Source organism: Nesoenas mayeri (genome assembly GCF_963082525.1).
Source record: "Nesoenas mayeri genome assembly, chromosome: 11".
Classification (NCBI taxonomy): Eukaryota; Metazoa; Chordata; class Aves; order Columbiformes; family Columbidae; genus Nesoenas; species Nesoenas mayeri.
In genome coordinates this window covers 19,318,219-19,339,093 of record NC_137563.1, presented here as the reverse complement: position 1 = coordinate 19,339,093, position 20,875 = coordinate 19,318,219, and the positions used below count along the sequence as shown (strand labels likewise).

The 20,875-nt window shown below is 49.2% G+C and overlaps 1 protein-coding gene across 3 annotated transcripts; it reads right to left on the bottom strand.

The window, feature by feature from the left end:
- Positions 1-2,560: 2,560 nt before the first annotated feature.
- PPCDC (phosphopantothenoylcysteine decarboxylase) lies at positions 2,561-19,447 on the bottom strand. 3 transcript variants are annotated; one of them, XR_013922590.1, is made up of 8 exons: positions 19,345-19,447; positions 18,208-18,374; positions 13,817-13,912; positions 11,385-11,513; positions 9,300-9,468; positions 8,241-8,331; positions 7,833-7,942; positions 5,273-5,889 (listed from the first exon to the last, which is right to left on the bottom strand). XR_013922590.1 is itself a non-coding variant. In XM_080350993.1 (6 exons), exons 2-6 carry the CDS (start codon positions 18,358-18,360, stop codon positions 5,804-5,806), a joined length of 633 nt encoding a protein of 210 aa, XP_080207119.1. In that variant the 5' UTR covers positions 18,361-18,374; positions 19,345-19,447; the 3' UTR covers positions 5,273-5,803. The 3 variants fall into 3 exon arrangements, 1 of the variants encoding a protein (XP_080207119.1); XR_013922589.1 differs by lacking the exons at positions 7,833-7,942; positions 8,241-8,331 and adding an exon at positions 2,561-3,382 and having other exon boundaries at positions 5,447-5,889; XM_080350993.1 differs by lacking the exons at positions 7,833-7,942; positions 8,241-8,331.
- Positions 19,448-20,875: the final 1,428 nt, after the last annotated feature.

Sequence of the window (20,875 nt, the reverse complement as noted above, 5' to 3'; positions counted from 1 at the left end):
CCTTTCGAGGCCGAGCCTGCAAACCGCTTCAGCTTTTATCTCCAGCTTCTAAACCGCAGGGGTGCCGCCGGTTCCCATGGCCCGTGCTGGGCTGTGAGCCACCGTCCCCTCCGAGGAGCTGGGGACACGGCGGGGCTGGGGGACGGAGCTGCGGCCGTGCCGGGATCTCTTCCCGCGCGGTGGTCCAGCTCGGATGGATGCTCTGGGGAGCACGGATGCTCTGCGGAAGAAGAGAGGGGTGAGGAACACAAAGCAGAGCAGAAAGTGGATCTCTGCTTCTCCATGGCTTTTCTCGCATCTTTGACTTCTAATAAAGCCCAAATAAACATAACTTATTTATTTATTTATTTATTTATTTATTAAAGAATTGGCAAACAAAGCCCACAAAGGGAAGTGCAGGGCTTGGTTCTGCTTTTGGTAATTTTAGTTCTGACACATGCAAATGCTGGCGAAGGGTCAATATTGACTTTCTGCTGAAGCAACCGGCCGGGTTCATTGACTGGAGGCTCCGGCTGCCGCAGCCTCGCTGAGGGCCATACCCTGCCTGCATGCTGCCTGCGCCCTGCCCTCACCCTGCCTGCACGGTGGGAGCTATTGCCCTTGCTGTGAAAATCCTTAAGTTTCAAAGTAATTTAACATAAATGCAAAATGCTGCAGTGAATAATGTCCCCATTTCAGGCCAGGGCTTTCCCCACCACCAGCACTGAAGGAAGCCTCGGCTGCAGCAGATTTGGGGGACCTGAGCCCAGGCAAAGCGAGCTGTGGTCTCCTGCAGCAGCGACAGGTCATTTCCAGCTATTTTTTTGGGCACATGTTCCCATTTTGCCCCCTTTTATGCCCGATCCCGCACCCTGGGGCTTCTGCCCGCCACAGGCTGGGCTCTCTACCGGCCACATTCCTTTGGGTTGACGTGGCTTTTCTTTCTTCCCCCATCCTTATCACGCTTGAGTTCCTGAATCATATTTCTCCAAAGCCATAAACAACCCAAGCAAGCCACGTAAATCAAGCGAGACTGAAAGCAGAGCCAAGCACGGGGGTTCGGGCCGCTCTGGGGGTATGGCCCTCCTGGGGAAAGGCTCTTCCAGCCGTGCAAAAAAGAAATCCCTTTTATAAAGCTTTTATCGCTGTGCTTGGTGCCCCCGAGGCCAGGAATTCTGCTTCCCTTGTTTGGGCGGTGGGAAGACGAGGCGGCGCGCTGCCTGCCCCAGCACGCTCGCCCGCCGTGCCAGCGGCGCTGGAGGCAGGAGGCGGGGGGATTTTTTGGCTGCCTCTGGCACGGGCAGAGCCGGTGCCGGGGTTTAGCCGGTCCCAGGGATGCTCAGGCCCCTATGGGGCTGGCACCGGCTGTCAGTGATGTGTTGGGGGCTCGGAGCGCATTGGGCTCTCCCAGCGTTCAGACTGGGGTCTCTCTGCAGTCGCATTGATGGAGCTGGATTTCCGCAGAGCCCATCTCGCTGTGCTCCCTCCAGAGAGCCCGGGGGCCTGCGGTCAGGAGCAGAGCGATCTTATCCTACCTGCGATGACTACGTGCCGAAAAGTCGCCTTTATTCTTCATCTCCCCGGCCGGCATGAAGCCTTGCTGCCAGGCCTGCCCCCTTTATCCTCCCTTTTCTTCCCAGAGAGACAGAAAAGCGAGGTACAACGTCAAAGCCAGGATTTCCATTACACAGGCAGGAGAGAAATAAATCCCAGTGTCCATGGGACAGACAACACGACATCCCACGAACAAGATCCCAAACAGGGTGGGACCCAGCCGGGCACAACTGCCCTCACGGGACTATTTCTCCGCCACCTCCCTGCATCTCTGAGCATCTTCAGCCCCTGCATGACTCTGACAAGTACAGAAACCCCGAGCAGCACAGCCTTGGGGAAATTCAACCTTCTAATTAAGCTCAATTACTCCTGGAAACAATTTTTAAACTATTCACCGAGGTTGCTGGCCAGGGCAAGAACACTGCACCTGCAAGTTTTAATTGCAAGGTTGTCACCACCAAAGCCAAACTATCAGCGCAGCTGGTGCCAAGGAGTCTGTGCCGAGTGGTGCTGGGTCCTTTGGCACTGGCCTTATCACAGGCCAGGGCGGCTCGAGAGGCAGAAAAACTGATGGAAAGCAAAACTGCAAGGCTCTGGAAAGGCCCCAGCTTGTCAACGTGCAGGTTAAAATCAAAGAAACATGATTTTATAGTGACCTCTTTCCCATGCCCGGTGCTCATTCATAGCAGGGCAGCTTTGGGTGGGACACAGGATGAACCCCAAAGCTGTCTGTAACACAGCCAGTTACAAATAGGTGGATCAGCACTTCCTTTGCAGCAATTTGGAGCCTGAGACCTAGGAACCACCTCCCTTTGCCGCTAAAAAAGTCCTTGCCCGTTGCCCAGAGAGAGGTAGTGAGTCGTTAGGCTGAGGACAAGGAGCAGGGCAAGGCTTTGCCAAGCTCATCCAAGGTCCAGCTTTGCAATAGCCTAACAGTAATCCCACGCTGCCAGAGTCCTGCAACCTCTAAATAATCCACAACCAGTCTTGCAATCGCTGTGTAAACCTCACAGACGCAGAATTCACTTCTCAGGGCTTTATTTGGGGCTTTTAAATTCTGCCCGAGCAGGGAGAGCCCACCTGTACCAGCACCCCCACCTTCTCACTTGTCACCGCCGACTTGTCACCCCTTGTCAGCCGCCGCCCTCTCCCAGCACCCGGCCCCGCTGCGGTCGGGGAGGTAAAGAACACGCTTCCTGCCACCCTGCGCTTTCGAAGATCCGAAGCAGGCGGCATCCCCGCCTCGCTGCAGGCGGGTGTCAAATCCGGAGCCCCGGGTGCGAAGCCGCTGCACGCTGGCTCTCGAAACCAGGAGCAGCACAGAGACGTGACCGCTGAAGGTCTAAAAGTGGGGAGGTTTTGTCACATTTTTTTAATTTTTAAACCGGAGATTTTCCGCCATCTGTTCAGGTGCCTTTGCTCCTGCAGGCTCGCAGGACAAAGGCGTGGGATGGGACAGGGACGTGGGATGATGTGCGTCCCATCCCAAGTGACAGCGGAGGGACTGGAGATCCGGGGAGCTGACTCCTGCCCAAAGCACCGCGCTTGGAGCCAGGAGCATCCGGACACAACGCGTCACCACGGCATCTCCCTCCTCCTCCTCGACCTCGGGAAGGCAAGCAGCAGAGAGATCACATCGGGTTTGGGATGGGGGAGAAGCAGCTGGAGAAATGGATGCTCAGAGTCACACCCGAGGCCAGGCGAGGAGGAGACGTGCTGCCTTCGCTGAGCTTTTGTCCCGGCTGTTGATCAGTCCCCAGTCAGTGCTGAGAGAAACAGTTTTAGGCGTGAATGAAATCGCAACGCAGCAGGTTTCATGGGGATGCTGCCTCGGTCATCGGAGACTTTCCTGTGAAAGCAAAACAAAAAAAATCAGTGTGCGGCTTAAAAAGAAGAGCTGAAGGAAAAGCAAAAGCCGCCTGCACGAACCTGAAGCACAGACAGTGAGGGATGGAGATGTCGGCATGTCGGACGGGGCTTCTTTTCCTGCCAGTTTCCCACACCGGGGCTGGCAGCTGCTCTTGTTTCACCCCTCTGCCTCCCCAAAGGCACTTGGCTGTTTCTTCTCTTTGCCCTGAAAGCAAGGCAGTTTGGGCATGTGTTTATCCCAATCTGGAACACTATCATGACCTGCCGCCAATTAGAAATCGCAGCAATTACACCGAGGATCGTCTAGCGGCACAATTAGTGCATGTTTCTGCAGCAGTGATGAGACAGACAGGGAGCCGTGTTCTCCACGGAGGATTTATGTGGGTTTTTCGGCCACTGTGAAGTGCTCCTCATTCCCTCAGGCTCTACTCAGCCAGACCTTTCTACATATTTGCAGGACAAATAATTAACTCCCTTTATTCCAGGATCTGTAAGTTCTTTGCAAGCCTTAACTTAAGCCTCTCAATGAGGCTGAGAGGCAAGTCTCACTTCTTAGCAGAGACTGGTGCCACGATCGCCAACAGCAGAGCTGTGCGCTATCAGGTGACCTGGCGTAAATTCTTAAACCAGAAAGGCCACGTTACCACTTTCCGCTGAATTATCAGACCTTGGGCTTCGCAGCGTACGCCGTCCACTTCTCTTGCCCGCTCTACAGTTCCAGGAGAAGCCAGACGATGCCTGCCAACATTTCTGGAGCCAGCGAACCAGATTTGTAACAGATGAACGCTCTTATCGAGGACTTGGTGTGAAGAGCTTGTCAGATTTTTCTGCGTTGCCAAGTCATGGACAAGGAGGAAGGATAAGCAACCGCGGCCACGTGAGAGACCGCCAGCAGAGCCAAGAGGAGCCCCAAGGTCGAGTTACGGTTGCAACTAATGGAACACCTATTTCTCTGTGAGGAGAAGGAACGTTCACTACAAAACTCATGGAAACCAAAACGCATTTCTTCTGCTGCCTTCAATCAGCCTCAAGGAAGATCTTCTGATAAGGGGAAAGCTTTCACCACACTGAGAACGTGAACAAATACCATGAAAATGCAAAGTTCATGACCATGGTACCACCACCCTTTGTGCGAGCCATGAGCTCTGCTCCCACAAGGCTCCTTCTGACTCGATCCCCAGAAGCTTTGAATCCTCAGCTCTCTGTTGGTGAAAGAGCCAAAAATGTGAAAGTTCAGAGGCTTTTATTTGTGTGGAATGGAGAAGGAAAGCAAACACACCCTGATAACCTATTCCCTAGTGCACAGAAGTCTGAAGGTTGCCCCCATAGGCGAGATGCACGTTCTGTACTGAAGGCCTTAAATTTGCCCGTGTCTAGTTAAAAATAAACTTTCTTTGTGCTCTGCTATAGCGACGTGTTCCACAGTCCCAGTTTGCTCCCATTTCCCCCAGAGTGGGATCATGTTTCTAAGGAAAGGCTGGACTGGGAAATCCCGGGCTGATCTGGCCCAGGGGGTCACAGGATTTCCCAATTTTTTCATGCCAGTCGGTTAATTTTCAAGCCGAAAAGGACCGTCATCAGCAAAGTTTGACTTCACTCCCTTGGGAAACACCCACCCTGGCTTTCCCTTAAGGGCCCAGCCTGCTAATTTCCTGACGGGAACACCCAGACAGGCAGGTGTTGGTTTGGGTCACAGTTGACATTCTCCATCCCTATCCAAGTCAACAGACACAAAAGCGCAAAGACTAAGCTGCTTTTAGCCAATTTTTTCCCCATTTCTGAGAAAAAGAGCTTGCAGACACAATGATTTAACAATTATGTCAGGCACAGCTTCCCCCCAGAGCAGCTACAAGAGGCAATTCTTCAGAGATGGAATTAAAAGCGGGTTTTTTATTAAGTTCCTGAAGGGAAAATGCTTCTTGGACAGTGACTCCTGCTGGAAAGGTGAAGCCAGACAGCTCTGGAGCAGACAGGCTGGAAAGGGCTGGAAAGGGCTGGAAAGGGCTGGAATAATCCCCATCACCATGACTTGCACAGCTCTCACCTCTCTAGCATCCCTCGAGGGAACCACAGGACCAGAAATCCATTGGCAGCTCTTTCTGCAGCCTCCTCAGAGATGAGCACATGTGAAATACCTGCGGCCGAGTGGCCTGGGGGAACGTTACTCCCTCTCTACAAGACACCACAGAGTTTCCCCACACTAAAGAAATGTGTTCTTGGCTTTGGTTTCTGTAAGCCTGCAGTGATGTACCACATTTCAAGTTTGGCACCAGCTGGAAGACGACCGTTTCATTCCTTCGGTTGAAGAGCACACTACGGGTCTGCGCGCCGTCTCGACTCAGCTTCCTGTTGGGTTTATCTTCAAATCATCAGGGAGGCACACAATTTACACGCCAAACCATTAGTTCTGCGCTGGCAAGTCCCGTTCTCCAAGGATCTTTTTCACGCTCTCCACGATGGTCCCCACTTCTGCCATGGCACCTCGACCTACATAGTGAGAGCAAAACCACGTGGTGAAATCCAGAGCACAAGGGACATGCTTCTCCTACCTCACCTTTTTGCTTCTCCACACACCGCAATACGGTGGAAAATTAAATGTACAATGGTAGTATGGCACAGCAGAGGTCAGCAACTATCTCCCCACATGTTTCCTTGTGACTCGCCCAACAGAAAGCAACTGCGGGGGGCAGAGGATCTGCTCGGTCCAGCTGGTTCTGCAGGGGTTTTGTGGTGTGGTTGAATGCCAGCAGGGAGGAGAACGAAAAGAGTATCCATGCTGACTTAGTCTGGCTCCTAATTCAGAAGTCTAAGCAGGAGCACAAGCTCCTCAGTCAATGGAGAGAGGCAGGAAACCTTCAAAGGCAACTCATGACCTTAATAAGCACCTTATGTTCTGAATCATCCCCAGAGGTGTCTGCACCTAACCCATGGCCGCACAGGGAGCCGCTGTCTCAGCTTACACTGACCTGGGCACAAGGGGGTAAAAGTGCCCCAAAATACCCTATTTCACCTCCTTTCTCCTGGGTAAACATTGTCTGTGTTCAGTATCTTTTTGAAATGGTCTTTGCCTATAGAAAAGATTTGCCAAATTCCTACCATTCCCATGACTTTGCAGTTAGACCCACGTTAGAAAAGCTGTTCTGGATTTGCACCCATTCGAATCTTGGAAGGAATTCTTGGAGAAGATCGAGTGCCGGACAACATAATGTAAAAGCTTTTCTCTCCCACTTGCTCAACATCTTTGGCAATTCACAGCTGGATTTTTTAGGTTTAGCAAAGCAAAATCTTGTAAGCAACTTGTCTTAAAGCACAGCTCATGCCTACAGGTAGAATCTTCCAGGCTCTAGAAATCCAGCCAAGGATGATGAAGATACCAGCAGTCTGGAAACGTTTTTGCAAAAGCAAATTGCTACAGGCCCATTAACCTCTCAACATGGACATTATCAAGGCCAATAGCCAGCAAGTTACACTTAACTATCCAATCAAGGAAACATTTTGAATGGCAACTTGATTTAATTTGTTATTTTAACTCACTTTTAGCTGGACTCTATGTCTAAAACCCACCCATTTACTACAGAAGAAAAATAAATCAGATCAAGCTTGTAATGCAGAAACTCGGTGGCAGTCAGGATCTAGCCCATTTCAGGTGACACCAGCCACATGAGTGGAGGAAGATGAACCTCTTTTACAGCACGATAAACCACAGTATCAACAGACAAAACTGATGCAAGCTGAATCTCCTTTCTTCTGCACCAGATGCGTGAGCTTTGCTACCCACTGGGCAAACTCCTTTGTGGATGAAACCCGCAAAACTGAAATTAGTGTGGAAGAAGAGGCTTTGAGGTGAAAGGCCTGAAAAAAGAGAGGAAGAGTGGAAAAAAGTCCATGGTGGAAACCATCTTGTGTCTTCAGAGACGTGGAGTCCACTACTGCTGTGCTGGATTTGGCTGGGATAATTTTCTTCCTAGTAGCTGGTGTGGGACTGTATTCTGGATTTGTGCTGGAAACAGCGTTGATAACACAGGGATGCTTTGCCATGATTTTCCTACTTACCACCAGGAAAGTCCTGGAGTTTGCCAACAAGAAAATCTTGTTGTGAGTTGACTCACAAGCGGAGTCAAGTCAGACATGGCTACAGCTGCCCCAGCTGTCTATACCATCCTTCTCCTACACGCTCCTTCAGGAGCTTATTCTCACAGCAGAGACAGCTGAAGCAAACCTGAAGCAGCTCCCAAATAACCGGCGGTGGAATGAGGTCACTCCCAATAAACACCAGTTTACTTTGCCATTTCGAGCTGCAAACCACAGCAATTCAGCTGCTGCCTCACGCAGCTCACACCCCCCTGTTGCAAGGGCAGCAGCCCCCAGGAGAGGGGCAGGGCAGGGCAGGGCAGGGCAGCAGAAGGTGGAAATCGCATTCACCATCCAACCTGACATCCATCCGTGCTGCTGAGTCAACCCACGTGGCCCTTTCGCAGCCCAGATCCCCGTCTGTGAAATGGGGATGACAACACCACAGCTCTGCCGCAGGTGCATGAACCTGAAGGAATAAGTGCATGACCCATGAGGAGGCAACTCAGCTGCTCGCTGCAGCAATAATGATCCTAGATAGGGACTACAAAAGATGAAGGGAACAAAATCAAGGACAAAAAAAGCTATGCCAGATGGCTTTTCCACTTCTGCCAAGATGTCTGTGCAGAATGACCTCTTTTGGGCGTTTTCCCTTAACATTATTACAAGTACGTAAGAAATTTGATATAATCGGGTCTAAAATCCCAGCTGACGCATAATTGTTCGGGATATTTCAACTGATGCCTGAGTTACTTAACTACACTTACCTAACTGTAAATATTTCTTGGTCTTCAGCTCCAAAAAAAACATTCTCCAGGAGCACTGCATCTTCCTAAGAATTCAGAAACTGAGCCAGCCCTAGAATTTAACCATCAAGAATATTTTAACATCTTGTCTTCACTACAGACTGTGCACTGAACTACCTGACAGAGCAGTTAAAATCCTGCTAGAGGTGGGGTTGTTCAACAAAAGTGTGAAGGTAATAGCACATTTACTATTATGGCCAGAACTGGGGGACATTTGACAGACAATTTATCTAGGAAAATTTTGACAAAAAGCAAATCCATTCGATCAAATTCCTTGTAGAAAAAGCCTTCTCAAAACATCCCAAAAGTCAAAATATCTCCGGTTAAAGCAGCTCTTAAAATATGAATGAGACCATTTTAGTAGTATTTCTTAGCACTGCAAGTTAAACTGAGCGTGACAACTTTCCCTACCCACCTCCTTCACTTCACAGGCGAGTCTGATGTCAAAACCCCAAATCAGAACTCCATTGGGAAGCTGAAAAGTAACCCAGGCAACAAACAACAACAAATGTTAAATGCACATCCAGCTACACCCTCAGCCATGTCTGCAAAGCCCTTTTTCTCACTGCCTGCTCTCGGGGATAAGATATTATCCCCATGAGCAGGCATGAGGAACTGAGGCATGATGCAAACAGCCCCCAGTCACGGCAGAGGGCAAGGTAAGGACACCCAAATCCCAGGCTGATAACGCTTACCGCAAAGCCTGCCTTCTCTTTGATCTCCTCTCTTCCTGAAAGAGCATTTCTTTTAAATATCAGGCCTATCTAACGGCTCGTTTGAAAGCCTGGCTTGCATGGTCTCTTAAGACTGCTTAGAAATGAATGAACAACAATAATAGATAGCAGCTAGCACAAGGCAAAGCTTCAGGTTGTTTCTACAAACCCTGGCAGTGAGACCCTGCTCCCCGCAGTCCAACATCTTGAAGACCACATGGCAAAAGAACGCACGTTCCTTCAGGAGAAGAGCAGCACTCGTGCAGGAAAACAGTCAGAAAATGTGCAAAAGGACAAAAGGACTGACCTTCATCTCCGCACACCAGTTTCTTCACCACGCAGGGGATCTCTGTGTAGCCAAAGCCTTTCAGCTGCTCCACCTGCTGAGCTGTGAGGGGATGTTCCCACATGGCCGTGTTCATGGCTGGGCAGAAGAGCAGAGGTTTGCTCAGATCCCAGGCGCGGATGACACAAGTCTGCAAGAGAAGCCAAGAGGTTTAGCTTTGGGACGGGCTGTCTCTCCTCATTCCTTCTCATCACTTTGCTGCACAGAAGTGCTTTCCCAGCCCGCGTGTCGGCCAAAAGCCTCAATCTGTCAGTGCAGCTGGAATATAATACAAATTAATAGCAGCCCTGCGGATCTGCCTTGTATTATATTCCAGCACAGCTCATCTGTGATGGGCAAGAATGAGGAGGGAGGCTACAAAGAGGATAGATCCCATCCTACTGCGGCTTGGGGCCATCGCTGGAGCAAGCCAAGCTGGAATACACTGCGTGCAGACTGCCAGCCCACGTGGGAGAGCGAGAGCAACTGAGGGGTGGCCACAGAACATATCAGCTATAAAGAAGGCCTCAGGCAATGCTTCAGATAAGCCAGTTGTAGAGCTAAACAGAAGAAGCTGGCAAGTGAGTCTTTTTTTAAATGATATGCCAACTGGATCCGTAACTGCTCACAAAGGAAGTACTGCTGCTTCCAGGCTCCCAACAGAGGATAACGTGAACACATCTGGGCTGCTGCAGAAGATGCTGGCAGACCACGAACCACCTGGCAGCTCCTGCAAGCTACAGAGAATCAGAGGTTCCAGATCACTCAGTGTTACCTCATCTCCTTCAAAAGAAAAACATTGTTTGCTCTTAGTGCAAAGCCCATCAGTTTCCCCAGGCCCAGTAGGATTTAAATCATGCAAAGGGAGCTTCTCAGGTCGCAACTGTCCCTGGTGCAGGGTCTCTGCTCAGAACACACAGTATTTATGAGAACTCTGCCCATTCTTTTTCATGTCCTGTGATCTGAACCCTTCCCGGCACTGGGAAGTGTGCTAGCATTTGTTCTAACTTGCCAGCCAGCACCTCCAGCGCTTGTTTTCCTTGGCTGGAGCTCTTCCCTCAACATGGCTCACCAAAAAGACCGGCAGGATTTTGTGTGAAGCCATGTGTTCCTAACATCCTTCCTGAACTCCTCCCTCTGCTACCACCATCACATCTATGGGACCAAGGGGACCCAGACGGACAAGACGTTGCTTGTTGCCCTCACAGCTCCTTCTGGCTTCTCGCTGATGCTGTTGCTCTGGGTGTATTTTGTTCATCCATTTGCCTCCCTTCCTAGTTCTAGCCTCTCTGCATTACAGAAGGGTGATGCACCACAGAAACACTTGCAGATCTGCAGCTTCCTGGCAGATCTTTTGAGTAGTTAATACTTATGACTTCTCCTAATGAAGACTTAATAGCTGAACACAAAGCATTCAGCCCCACTGAAGGTCTCCATCACCCAACAGAGAAGCACATTCTCTTTTAGTACCCTTTCTGATCAGCCTTTGAGCCAGAGCAGTTTTAACACCAGAAAAACAAGCCTGAACAAGCAAAATCCCCCATAACTGAAACTGGAAAGTAAGTAAGTGTGAGCATGTTTGAATTTCTGTGCTATGCAGCGAGGTGAGGGCGGAGGTGAGGTAGCAGGAAGTAAACACTATTATCTGATCTCACAGGTGTCTTTCCAGATTACATCTAAAAAATGCAAAGAGGAACTCAAAAGTGAGTGCGAGTGTGTATGCGCACGTGTGTGTGTGTGCACATGCATGACAGAGAGAGGGGAGGTAGAAAGAGAGAAATACCACCCGTCAGAAAAAGCAGGAAAAGAACTAAGCAGAGACTGGGAAATAATGGGAGAGAGTGACAGAGCTGAGGAGTGGAAAGGGCTGTAGGTCAGGGAAGGAAAGAAAAACTGATTGAGAAGGAATAGGGGCCCATACCAGAGGAAGAGAGACAGAAGCGTATGAAGTGGGAGCAGAACATGCAAATCTGAATGTTCTCGACGCTGCAGAAGCACAAGAGTTTCCATGAAAGAAAGGTCAGACAGTCTGACACTGTGAGGTGAGAGAACTCTCCGGTTACTCACCAACAGGTTGTCACAGATGCCGTTCGCCAGCTTTGCCAGCGTGTTTGCATCAAGAGGTGCCACCAGCATAAGGTCAGCCCACCGTCTGAGCTCGATGTGCAGGACTGGGTCCGAACGGCCATTCCACAGCTGGGGGTGAGAGCAGATGCGGATTAGTGAACCCTCGCAATGCACACTGTGAACAACGCGAACTTTATCAACCCCTCATTAGTAACCACCATGTAAACTGCAGGGGAAAGAATTACAGTCCCATAAAGCAAGATCTGAGAGCAAGGGGAACCAGGGACTGCAGCCACAGTGCTCACTTTTCTGATTTCCCCCCTTCTCCAGAGAAAGCTGCATGTTTAGGAAGCGCAGTTAACAGACAGCACCGATATGCTGTCCACAAAGGGTATCCTTTCCCCACAGAGACAATTCACATATCCACCAAGCACAGACTTCAACTCACAGGAAAGATCTTTCCCCATTCTTATCATCCCCCAGCTTCAGAATTGTTCATAAGCGCTCCCTCAACACGTAGAATATCTCAGCAGGGAAACGAGCTCCATCCTGTCAGCCAAATGAAATGAGATAGGACCAAACCAGTGGTCACGTTTCCTGAGGAACTCATGGGATTTAGAAACTTCACATTTCTTTGAAGTGAAGCTGTTCTCTGCCTTTTAACGAGGTATAGACCCCTAACTGCAAAACCACTTCCAATTAGGATGGACACTCCTCAGCAGCAAAGTAAACTCTCATAACCACAGTAGGGAACAGTCCTGTCGGCTTTTTCTGGGCTGGATGAGGTTTAGCCAACTGGGGTCTTCTCTTGGCTCTTAAGTGAATATTTCTATTTTCAGTGGAGCTCTAAGATGCTCAAGGGAGCCCTGGTCTTTTCTTAAGAGCACAGTTAACTTGGAAAATGTCAAGAGAAACAGCAAACAGCATCAGGTGCTTAATCCTCAGAGGACACACACAACCACAGGCCAGCAAGAGGTGCACCAAGGCCACAAACTGTTCCTTCTCTGAGTCACTGGAAACCACAACAAAAAGACAGCATCCGGAAAGCTGCTGGTTCCTGACACCTTTCCCAGCTCCTCCACTCGCTTCTATTTTTTTCTAGAAGCACTGAAAACTGTAGTTTTATCTTCAGAGGAAAATATCTCGCAAACAAATGCTGTGTGGGCTTATTTCCCCACCCTCTGTCAGAACGGCGTGTTATTAAGGGCTTCACGCCTGCTTTCCAGCGTGCCAGCAGTCCTCAAATCCCAACCTGCTCCTCTTCCAGCACCCAACAGAGGGTTCCTCAGAATTAATTGGCTGGAGACCCAGTAGATCTCCAGCAGCCTCCCAGACCAGCCAGAAAGCTTTCTGGCCATTGTCACTAGCATGTCTCTCTTCTCATAAAAGTGATGCTCATGTGTGAGTGGATTGGTAAGAGTACTGGTAAAGAGTAGATCACCTTGTTCTCACATTGGTACAGTGAAGTAGGCACAAAATGTATAGAAAAATAAATGTTGATGTTTATACAATGAACCTCTTCATACCCGGGGACTCTGAAAGCATGTCAGCAAGACTGTAATCAAGGGAAAAAATAATTCACGGGGTCTAGTGATGTTCACAGCCCTGACAACTGAGCTATCGCTTACTGGAACGGCTCTTCCATGTGGACACACGAGCACAGACACAGACACCTCTGAGGCAAACACCCCTTCCACCAGGAGAACCTTTCTAATTTCCAGCCACCCATCACAATGGTGCACAACACCTCCAGGTACTGGCCTTCCTCTGCCCCGCGACACCGGCACAAAGAACCCCCGTCAGACACCAGGCTGTGCTTTAAAGCAGTGTGGGTAGTTTTGTGAACGTCAGCGATGTCCGTAGTTTCAGAATATGTAGTGCTAAGCAGAATTAAGCTGTTGACTTGGTGACGAGTGTGACTCACGACAAGCACCCAACACCCTCACCACGACTCTGCAGTGGCTTTTCGTGACATTTCCTGATTCTTCTCTCATAGCCGCGGATAGCGGCGGAGCCCGGCGTGGTGAGAGACCACTTCTACCCTCACTGCCTGCTGCAAGTCTGCTGGGGATGGACAAAATCCTGCTGTGCAGCCAGGGCAGCCTTTCTTTTCTTCCTTGTCTGCAGCATGGTTGGAACCACGCTCTTTGAAAGCCGTATCCTAAAGCATACGTTACCAGAACAAAGAAGTGAGTCTTGGCCCAGGATTAAAAAATAAATAAATGTGGTCTCCTGCAAAGAAACCTAGAACACTTCTGTTCCTCTATGTGAATCTCCCAGAGAGCCTGCCTTTTTTTTCTCTGAAGCATGACCCACTGGCCTTCTGGAAGTAGGAGGCATGAATCCATAATAAAACTACTTGAATTACAAAACGCGTAGCTAGTGGGGACAGGACAGAAGCCCTTGCAGTCTCCAAAGGATGACCAACTCACCCGCCACTCATCTTCGTCACTGTAGAGGGTGACAGGAATCTCCTCGGCTTTGTAGAAATGCTTTGCTCTCTCAGTAGTGACCACCTTCACTTCGAGCTAATCAGAAAAGACAGAGCAATGGTTAGACTTGAGGACAATCCTGTAAAGCTGGGTAGAGGCAGAGGGCTAGAGCAACAAAAATTTTGAAAGCTATGTAGATTCTCAGAGGACCTTCACAGTTGAAAGGTCAGGCCACTGCAAGTGTTCACAGCAGCCAGTGACTCATTTCATGTCACCCTAAAATGGGCAGGTGATTAAGCCACCACCTGCCAAACACGTTCACATGGCCAGTTCACAGCAGGGACAGCAGAGAGGACAGGGAAGGTCAGAATGAGACACAGTTCTGCATTGAACTTCAAAGAGACAGTGAGAGGCAGCAGACCAAAGCTCTGTGAAAGATGCCCTTTAATCTCCAAACACACCCACCAAAAGGAGCCAGCGAGCACCCTGCTCCGTGGATTCCCTTTGCCGCAGCGCAGAGGAGTGCTGAGGGGCGGCATGCCTGGACAGCGTCGGCAGGATCGCCCTTCCCGCACTCGGAGCCAAGAGGCAGCTCTGTGCCAACCATCAAACCAGCAGCCCAGTGGCTCCTCCAACAGCAGGAGAGACTGGGTGAAAGTATACGAAGATTCTCTCCGAAACCTTAAATAAACTTGCCTGCCTTGGTGAAAGCCGGTGGAACCTTCAGTTATATTGTATATCCTGGTGTATATCATCTCCCTTGGATGTTTCAGAGGTGCTAAGATCCCCTATGATGTGAGATCCTTTCATTCCCTCCTGCAGAAATCTGAACAAGTGGGAAAGGGGAGAGAAGTTTCCCATTTTCCTTGTTATTGACCACCTTCAACCACTGTCTGCTCCTTCAAGCAGCTGACAGCACAACCCACTGCATGGTTCTAGCAGCCCAACAGAGAGACGGGGAGAAACCAGCCTCACCAACATCTCCTTCCCACCAGAAAACTGAGGCCTGAGGTACAAAACTGATGAAGTGCTTGGTCTGCACGCTCTTGAAAAAACAGACTGCCAAAAACCTCCGACCTCCAAGCAGCTATCTTCCACAGCAGCGGTTGAAGTGACAAAACATGTTAACCTATCTCCCCGACACCATCTAATATTTGACGGGGAATGGAGCAGAGTTGGTTATCTGCACCTGACGTGACTAGAATAACAGCTGGGAGCAGGGGGAAATCCCCGCCTTAGCATACCGTGGTCTTTGGCAATTTTTCCCATTTCCTGAAGAAAAAGTAATGGGAAAAATATAGCTGCGCATGATGCCAGCATTTGCTACTATACATTTGGTCCTTTGTCTCTTCTAAATATCTGATCTTTTTCAAGCAACCCTACTTTGGAATCACAGCTGAGTTTCTAGCAATTTCGAGTGCGAAGATCATATTCACAGCAACCAACCACCTTGTTTCCATATTCACCTCACAGGAAGCTGTTTGGAGCCAAGCAGCAACACCCACAAAGGTGCTAACGCTGCTCTCTGCTATGCCATGGCCTTTGGGGAGGTATTAAGGTGAAAGATACTATTTATTTGGGGATTTTAAAGAGCAGTATGTAGTTTAAAGGGGTATGTTCTGTTCTCTGAAATGGTATGAGTAGGCCAGGTCTGCATCAAAAGTTTTCCTCAGTAACGATCGTTAGTGGTATTCTTATTTTACAGTTAGTCATAACAATACAAGGATTTTTAGGTGACCCAACCCCATCAACCTTATGACATGTTTTGTAACTTGCTACTTCAATTGCATCATTATTCAAAATCTAGACCAGAAATATCTAAGGCTAAAGGATACACAGAAATCCCAAAAAGACACTCTGCTATTTTTTCCCATTGTTTAAAGATAGTTCAGGAACAGAGAATAGCAGGCTATCGAGTACAGCACCAAACCCACCACATGCTCTAACATACCAGAGGGATATGCTCAAGGCTTCTGAGCAGTGATGATCCCACCACTCCCACAAGAAACTCCATTAGTTAGAACTCTGAGAGTTAAATATTCTCCCTAACTAAGGTTTTCTGCTGGGGTGGGCTCCAGGATCCCTTGTTCTGAGTAAATCCTTCGAGTTCCTCCACCTACGCTGGAAGGAGATCAGTGTTCTCAAGATCACTTTAGCCTACACAGGGTTTTTTTCTTTTTATTTACCCGGCGCACCTTTTGTTTGCCTGTGGTTATATCTCTGCTTAAACAGTGAAGTCAGTCTAGCCACACTCAAACTCCTTTTCTGGAGACAGTTTAGACTAGTTAAGAGTTCTTTCACTTGGACCATTTCAGGCAGTTCTCCAGACAAAGCTTCACTGCTCAACTGCTCTCCTGTGTTCACACAATATTGTTGGGCTCTGGTAGAGGATTCTGCTGTCACTGCTGTTTCTGCTGGGGGTATCCTGCCAATTTGATTTTTGTCATTGAATTCCTACCAGGCCATCCCAAAATCCTATGAATCAGCCTGAGACAAGGTATGTAAGCCTGGCACAACCAGGAGAGTTACCCACAGTGTCCTGACAAGACCCTGGGTGCTGCCTCCCCACAATACCAGGTATGAGGGGAATAACCCCAAAGGCACACGCTGCTGCCCTATAAATTTCCTAGATCTTCAAAGAGGTTAAACAAAAGGCAAGAAGACATAGTCACATCCCTTACCACCCTCAGGGAGATGTTAAAGTTTAATGAGGGCAACATCACACTGGCAAGCTGTTCATCGTAGTCAAAACATCAATTTAAACAAGCCACTCTGCTTTCAAGCCTCTGACCACATCTCCTCTGGCAGCAAAGCCTTCCCGCGCTCCTGCCCTGCTTCCACCGACAGCTTGTCCAAGTTCTGCTCCATCAGTAAGGAAGCTGATGCAATAGGCTTGAGCAAGACTTAAACTCAATGGTAAAATTAAACTGATTCAGCAGGCCTTGAAATCACACCAGAAATTAGTAAATAATTTTAATTAGTAAATTAAGTACCCAAAGCTCCTGGGCCGGATGTTTCACCTTCACTTTTTATGCAACTAGAGCTTAAAACTGGTGGCCACAAAGCCTGCAATGGATGTCACAGAACCTATGGGCCTTCACAGAGAATTTATGTCCAGCCCTCTGCAGTTTTTAATTAGCAATCAAATGCTCAGAGAGAAGGAACATGTCTGACCCAGATTCCTGCAGTGGATCATTTCCATCCTTCCCGTCACCTGTCAAGAAGGATGTTCCGAGCATGAAGAGCAAAGGAAAAGAGACAACAACAGGCAGACAGAAGATCCCTGGCTCCACTCTGCTCACTCCCCTTCCTTGGTATCATTTTTTCTTTGGCCCTCTTACTTCAGACAAGGACTTTTGGCCTCACTAATCATTTCGGGTCAAGTAATAAAATAACTGAGGCCCCTCTTCGCAAACCGCAGTGCCAGCCCAGCTGGCAGAACTGGTACCCAACAGCTTGTCGTATCTCCAGTACCCTTTCCAGCTTGGTTATCAGCATCAGAGACTTCAGAGTTACTCAGGGTCTGTAGCTCTTTTGACTCTGGTTTAATACATTTATAGATCTCAGGTGAAGCCTCCCACATCATCCAAAGCAATAATCATTAAGTAATCTAACCAATCTATCTGGATATGTAAGTGTATGCTCCTGCTCCTGCCACTTTCATTCCTCTGCTCCAAAACAGAGGCATTGTTTCTTAAAAGCTGGAAGTTTTCTCTAACTTTATTCTACAGCAAACCTCTGCACATTTCCCTCTCTGCTAGTGGCCTCTACCGGACACCTGTGTTACTCCAGAAAATACACTGTAGTAAAAAAAAAAAATGGCACAGACACATACAGCGGTTCGTATTTTCTATTTTTGTTTTTAACAAGCTCTGTTTTCCCTTTGCTAGTCCATCCATACTTGCCAACTCCACATCTCACCTACGGAAAACAGCAAGGTCCTAATTAAAAATTTCAAATTCCAGAAAGCATCCACCTGTGTCTGTAGCCAGATCTGAGAACTTGACTGACAGGACGTAGTCCAAAAGAAAAACAAAACATAAAAAACAACGATACAGGACCTATTCAGTCATTTTTGAGAGAATGCAGCAAGGTGAGCCGAATGATAGTGCTTTGATATTCCAGACTTTAAATGTCTGCTTATGGAAACAGCCAGGAACAGTTGCTGCCCTTAAAATCTGATTTAAAGCTAACTCTTAAGTATAAAGAAGTATGAAATTATAGGAAAAAGAATAAATAAAAACGTATTAATCAGGAGTATCCATCCCACAACACACTGTCAAACTAAAGGGCTCAAAGGCAGAAGGAACTTTTCACTTTAGATCTCCCCACAAAATGAGAAACAGGATTACCATCAACTTCCCGAGACTTCTACCAATCAATTTACTCACCCTGGGGATTTTCAGCAACTCGGTGACGAGCAGAGGCAGCTTCAGGGCAGCCACGCTTCCAGTCACACCCACCAGGACACGGAATTTCTCCTGTGGTGCAGACGAGCTCTTTTTTGCAGGAAACTCTGCTTCTGGTGGAGAGAAGGGCTCCATGCTCCCATCAAACTCTACGAGCAAAGAAAAACCAAAGACCCTTGACTAACGGTGCCTCCAACGTCTCCCCAAGGGCACAGATCTACGCCTGGACTACACCAGCCCCAGAGTAATTCAGCCTGAGGATGAAGACGCAGCCTCTGCTCCGCAAAGCTTCCAAGCACCAGCAGGCTTTTAAGCACAGTGGCAGCCGACTGCTCCTGTTTAATTACAATTTTTTCTCAGATACCAGCAAACAAAAGGGTAAAACCTACGCAGGGAGAGCCACAAAAGTGTTCTGGTGCAGCCCATGGCCCCCAAAACAGCGACACGCTCTCACACATTGAACATGGTGCAGAATTAACAACAAATGTGCCTTTCCCACTGATTGCTGAGAAGACAGGCGACCCCCAGCTGAGCTCGTCTCTCTTCGCACTCTCTGGTGGGGAATAAATCTGGTGAGAAAAATCTGAAAAATGTGTTTGTAGCAGAGACACGACTCTGGGATTCGGTACAGTTTGTTACCAATGTCCTCGAAGTTTGAAGAAAATTACTTGGGCCCCTGAGGTTTCTCAGTGTGTTTATTAGAAATTGCTGAGGCAGGAGCAGGACTTCAGCTGGAGCTTCCAGCTGCTGATTAGCAAGAGTAATTAGAGGCAAAGAAACGCAGCGTGCATACTGGCTAGGTGATTTCAACGCTACTGCAACACTTTACATGTTTATCTATATCTAATTAAAATTAATGCCATCACAGCAACGAAAACATCGTCTTCCTTTATGATTATTAAATAACAATTAAATCACTTTCCTCTCACCCAAACGCAGCTCTGGGGAATCAGCTAAGAGGCGATTTGGAAAGGAAGCAGCTTAGAGGCCCGCTTAGTTATTTTATTAGCTTTAACTCCGCAGTTACACTGAAAACGGCTTCAAAAGGCCGCTGAGGCAAAGAACAGAACCGAGAAACCCCGGAGATTTCCCAAACGTAAACGAACGACGTTTCTATACCAGACGCAGGCCGAAGGTCGGGAGGGCGACACCGGCCGGAGCTGCAGCCCCGGTGAGCGCAGGGGCCTGGGCGCGGCCTGCAGCCACCAAGGCCTCCGCCCGCCGTCGCCTAGCAACGGCGCCGCGACCAGGAAGCCGAAGGGCACGCTGGGAAACAGCGCCCGCCCTGTCCAGTGCTGATTGGTGCTGGCCGCGCCCTGCCCAGCGCTGATTGGTGCTGGCTCCGCATGCGCGAGGGCGGCGGGAAGAGAGCCAGAAGGGGTGTCGTGGCGGCGGCCGCGGTGCCCGTTCCCCAACCCCGGCCTCCCCTGCCCGCCCCGCGGTGTGTGTGTGGGGAGAATGCCCCAGGGATGCTCCGGGATCCCCCAGGAGCCAGCGGGCAGCCCCCGGTGTCAGCCGAGCACGGGGGGGCTCCGCAGCCCAGGAGCGAACGTTTTCCTGCGGGATTCAGACAGAGAGTCTGAGAGGAGCCTCGTTCATTGTCCAGAGCAGAAACCCGGGGCAGCGCGGGGTCGCTCTTGAAGAAGGAATGTTGTTTTTACAAAGCTGGGGACCTGGTCCCCGACCCCAGCCAGGGGGAAGGACTGAGAGACATCAGACTATGAATCCTTAATGTAAAATGCAGTCTCTTCGAACTAATCCCAGAATGCAAACTGAGTCCTGTATTTAAAAGGTTAAGCTAGGGGGAAGGGTAACCAAAGAGCCAGAAATCCATATTTTAAATAAATCTGTAAAGGGTGGGGATTGTTAGAATTGGATTAATGAGATCGGTAAACTGAGGCAGGGCCAGGTGGTCTGTAAACCCTGGAGTACCCAATTAATGGGGAACGGGAAGGAATTTACAGTCAGGATTAGGGTGATATAAGCAGGGACTTTTTGCCTATTCCATGTGCCTGCCTTTAGGTAGAACACCCAGTCTTGCAAAATCATTAACATGTTTTGCTGAGAGATGAGGAAAGGCTGAGGGAGCTGGGGCTCTGGAGCTTGGACTGAGGGGCGACCTCATTAATGTTTACAGATATATAAAGGGTGAGTGTCAGGAGGATGGAGCCAGGCTCTTCTCGGTGACAACCAGTGACAGGACAAGGGGCAATGGGTGCAAACTGGAACACAGGAGGTTCCACTTAAATACATGAAGAAACTTGTTGGGGGTGAGGGTGTCAGAGCCTGGCCCAGGCTGCCCAGGAGGGTTGTGGAGTCTCCTGTGCAGACATTCCAACCCGCCTGGACACCTTCCTGTGTAACCTCATCTGGGTGTTCCTGCTCCATGGGGGGATTGCCCTGGATGAGCTTTCCAGGGCCCTTCCAACCCCTCACATTCTGGGATTGTTTCCTACACACTGTCCTTCCCAGGGTGCTCTCTGGGCATCTCCCTAAGGTCGGCGAGAAATAAACAGCAAGAAAAGCAAGAGGTAGAGGGCTCTAGGACACAAACAGCTCCCGCCCACACGTTTGGGAGCCGCACTGGGGAGCGGGGTTAGATGCTGAAGCAATGTCTGTTAGTTACAGCTTGTTACAGTTATTATTGATG

Bases quoted from the DNA above. Each gene is read 5' to 3' on its own strand.
- PPCDC (XM_080350993.1), bottom strand. From the start codon at position 18,360: ATGGAGCCCTTCTCTCCACCAGAAGCAGAGTTTCCTGCAAAAAAGAGC. The intron at 13,913-18,207 runs GTGAGTAAATTG...TTTTCTGATTAG, and splicing joins AGTTGCTGAAAATCCCCAGG to CTCGAAGTGAAGGTGGTCAC. The intron at 9,469-11,384 runs GTGAGTAACCGG...CTTCTCTTGCAG, and splicing joins GCATCTGTGACAACCTGTTG to ACTTGTGTCATCCGCGCCTG.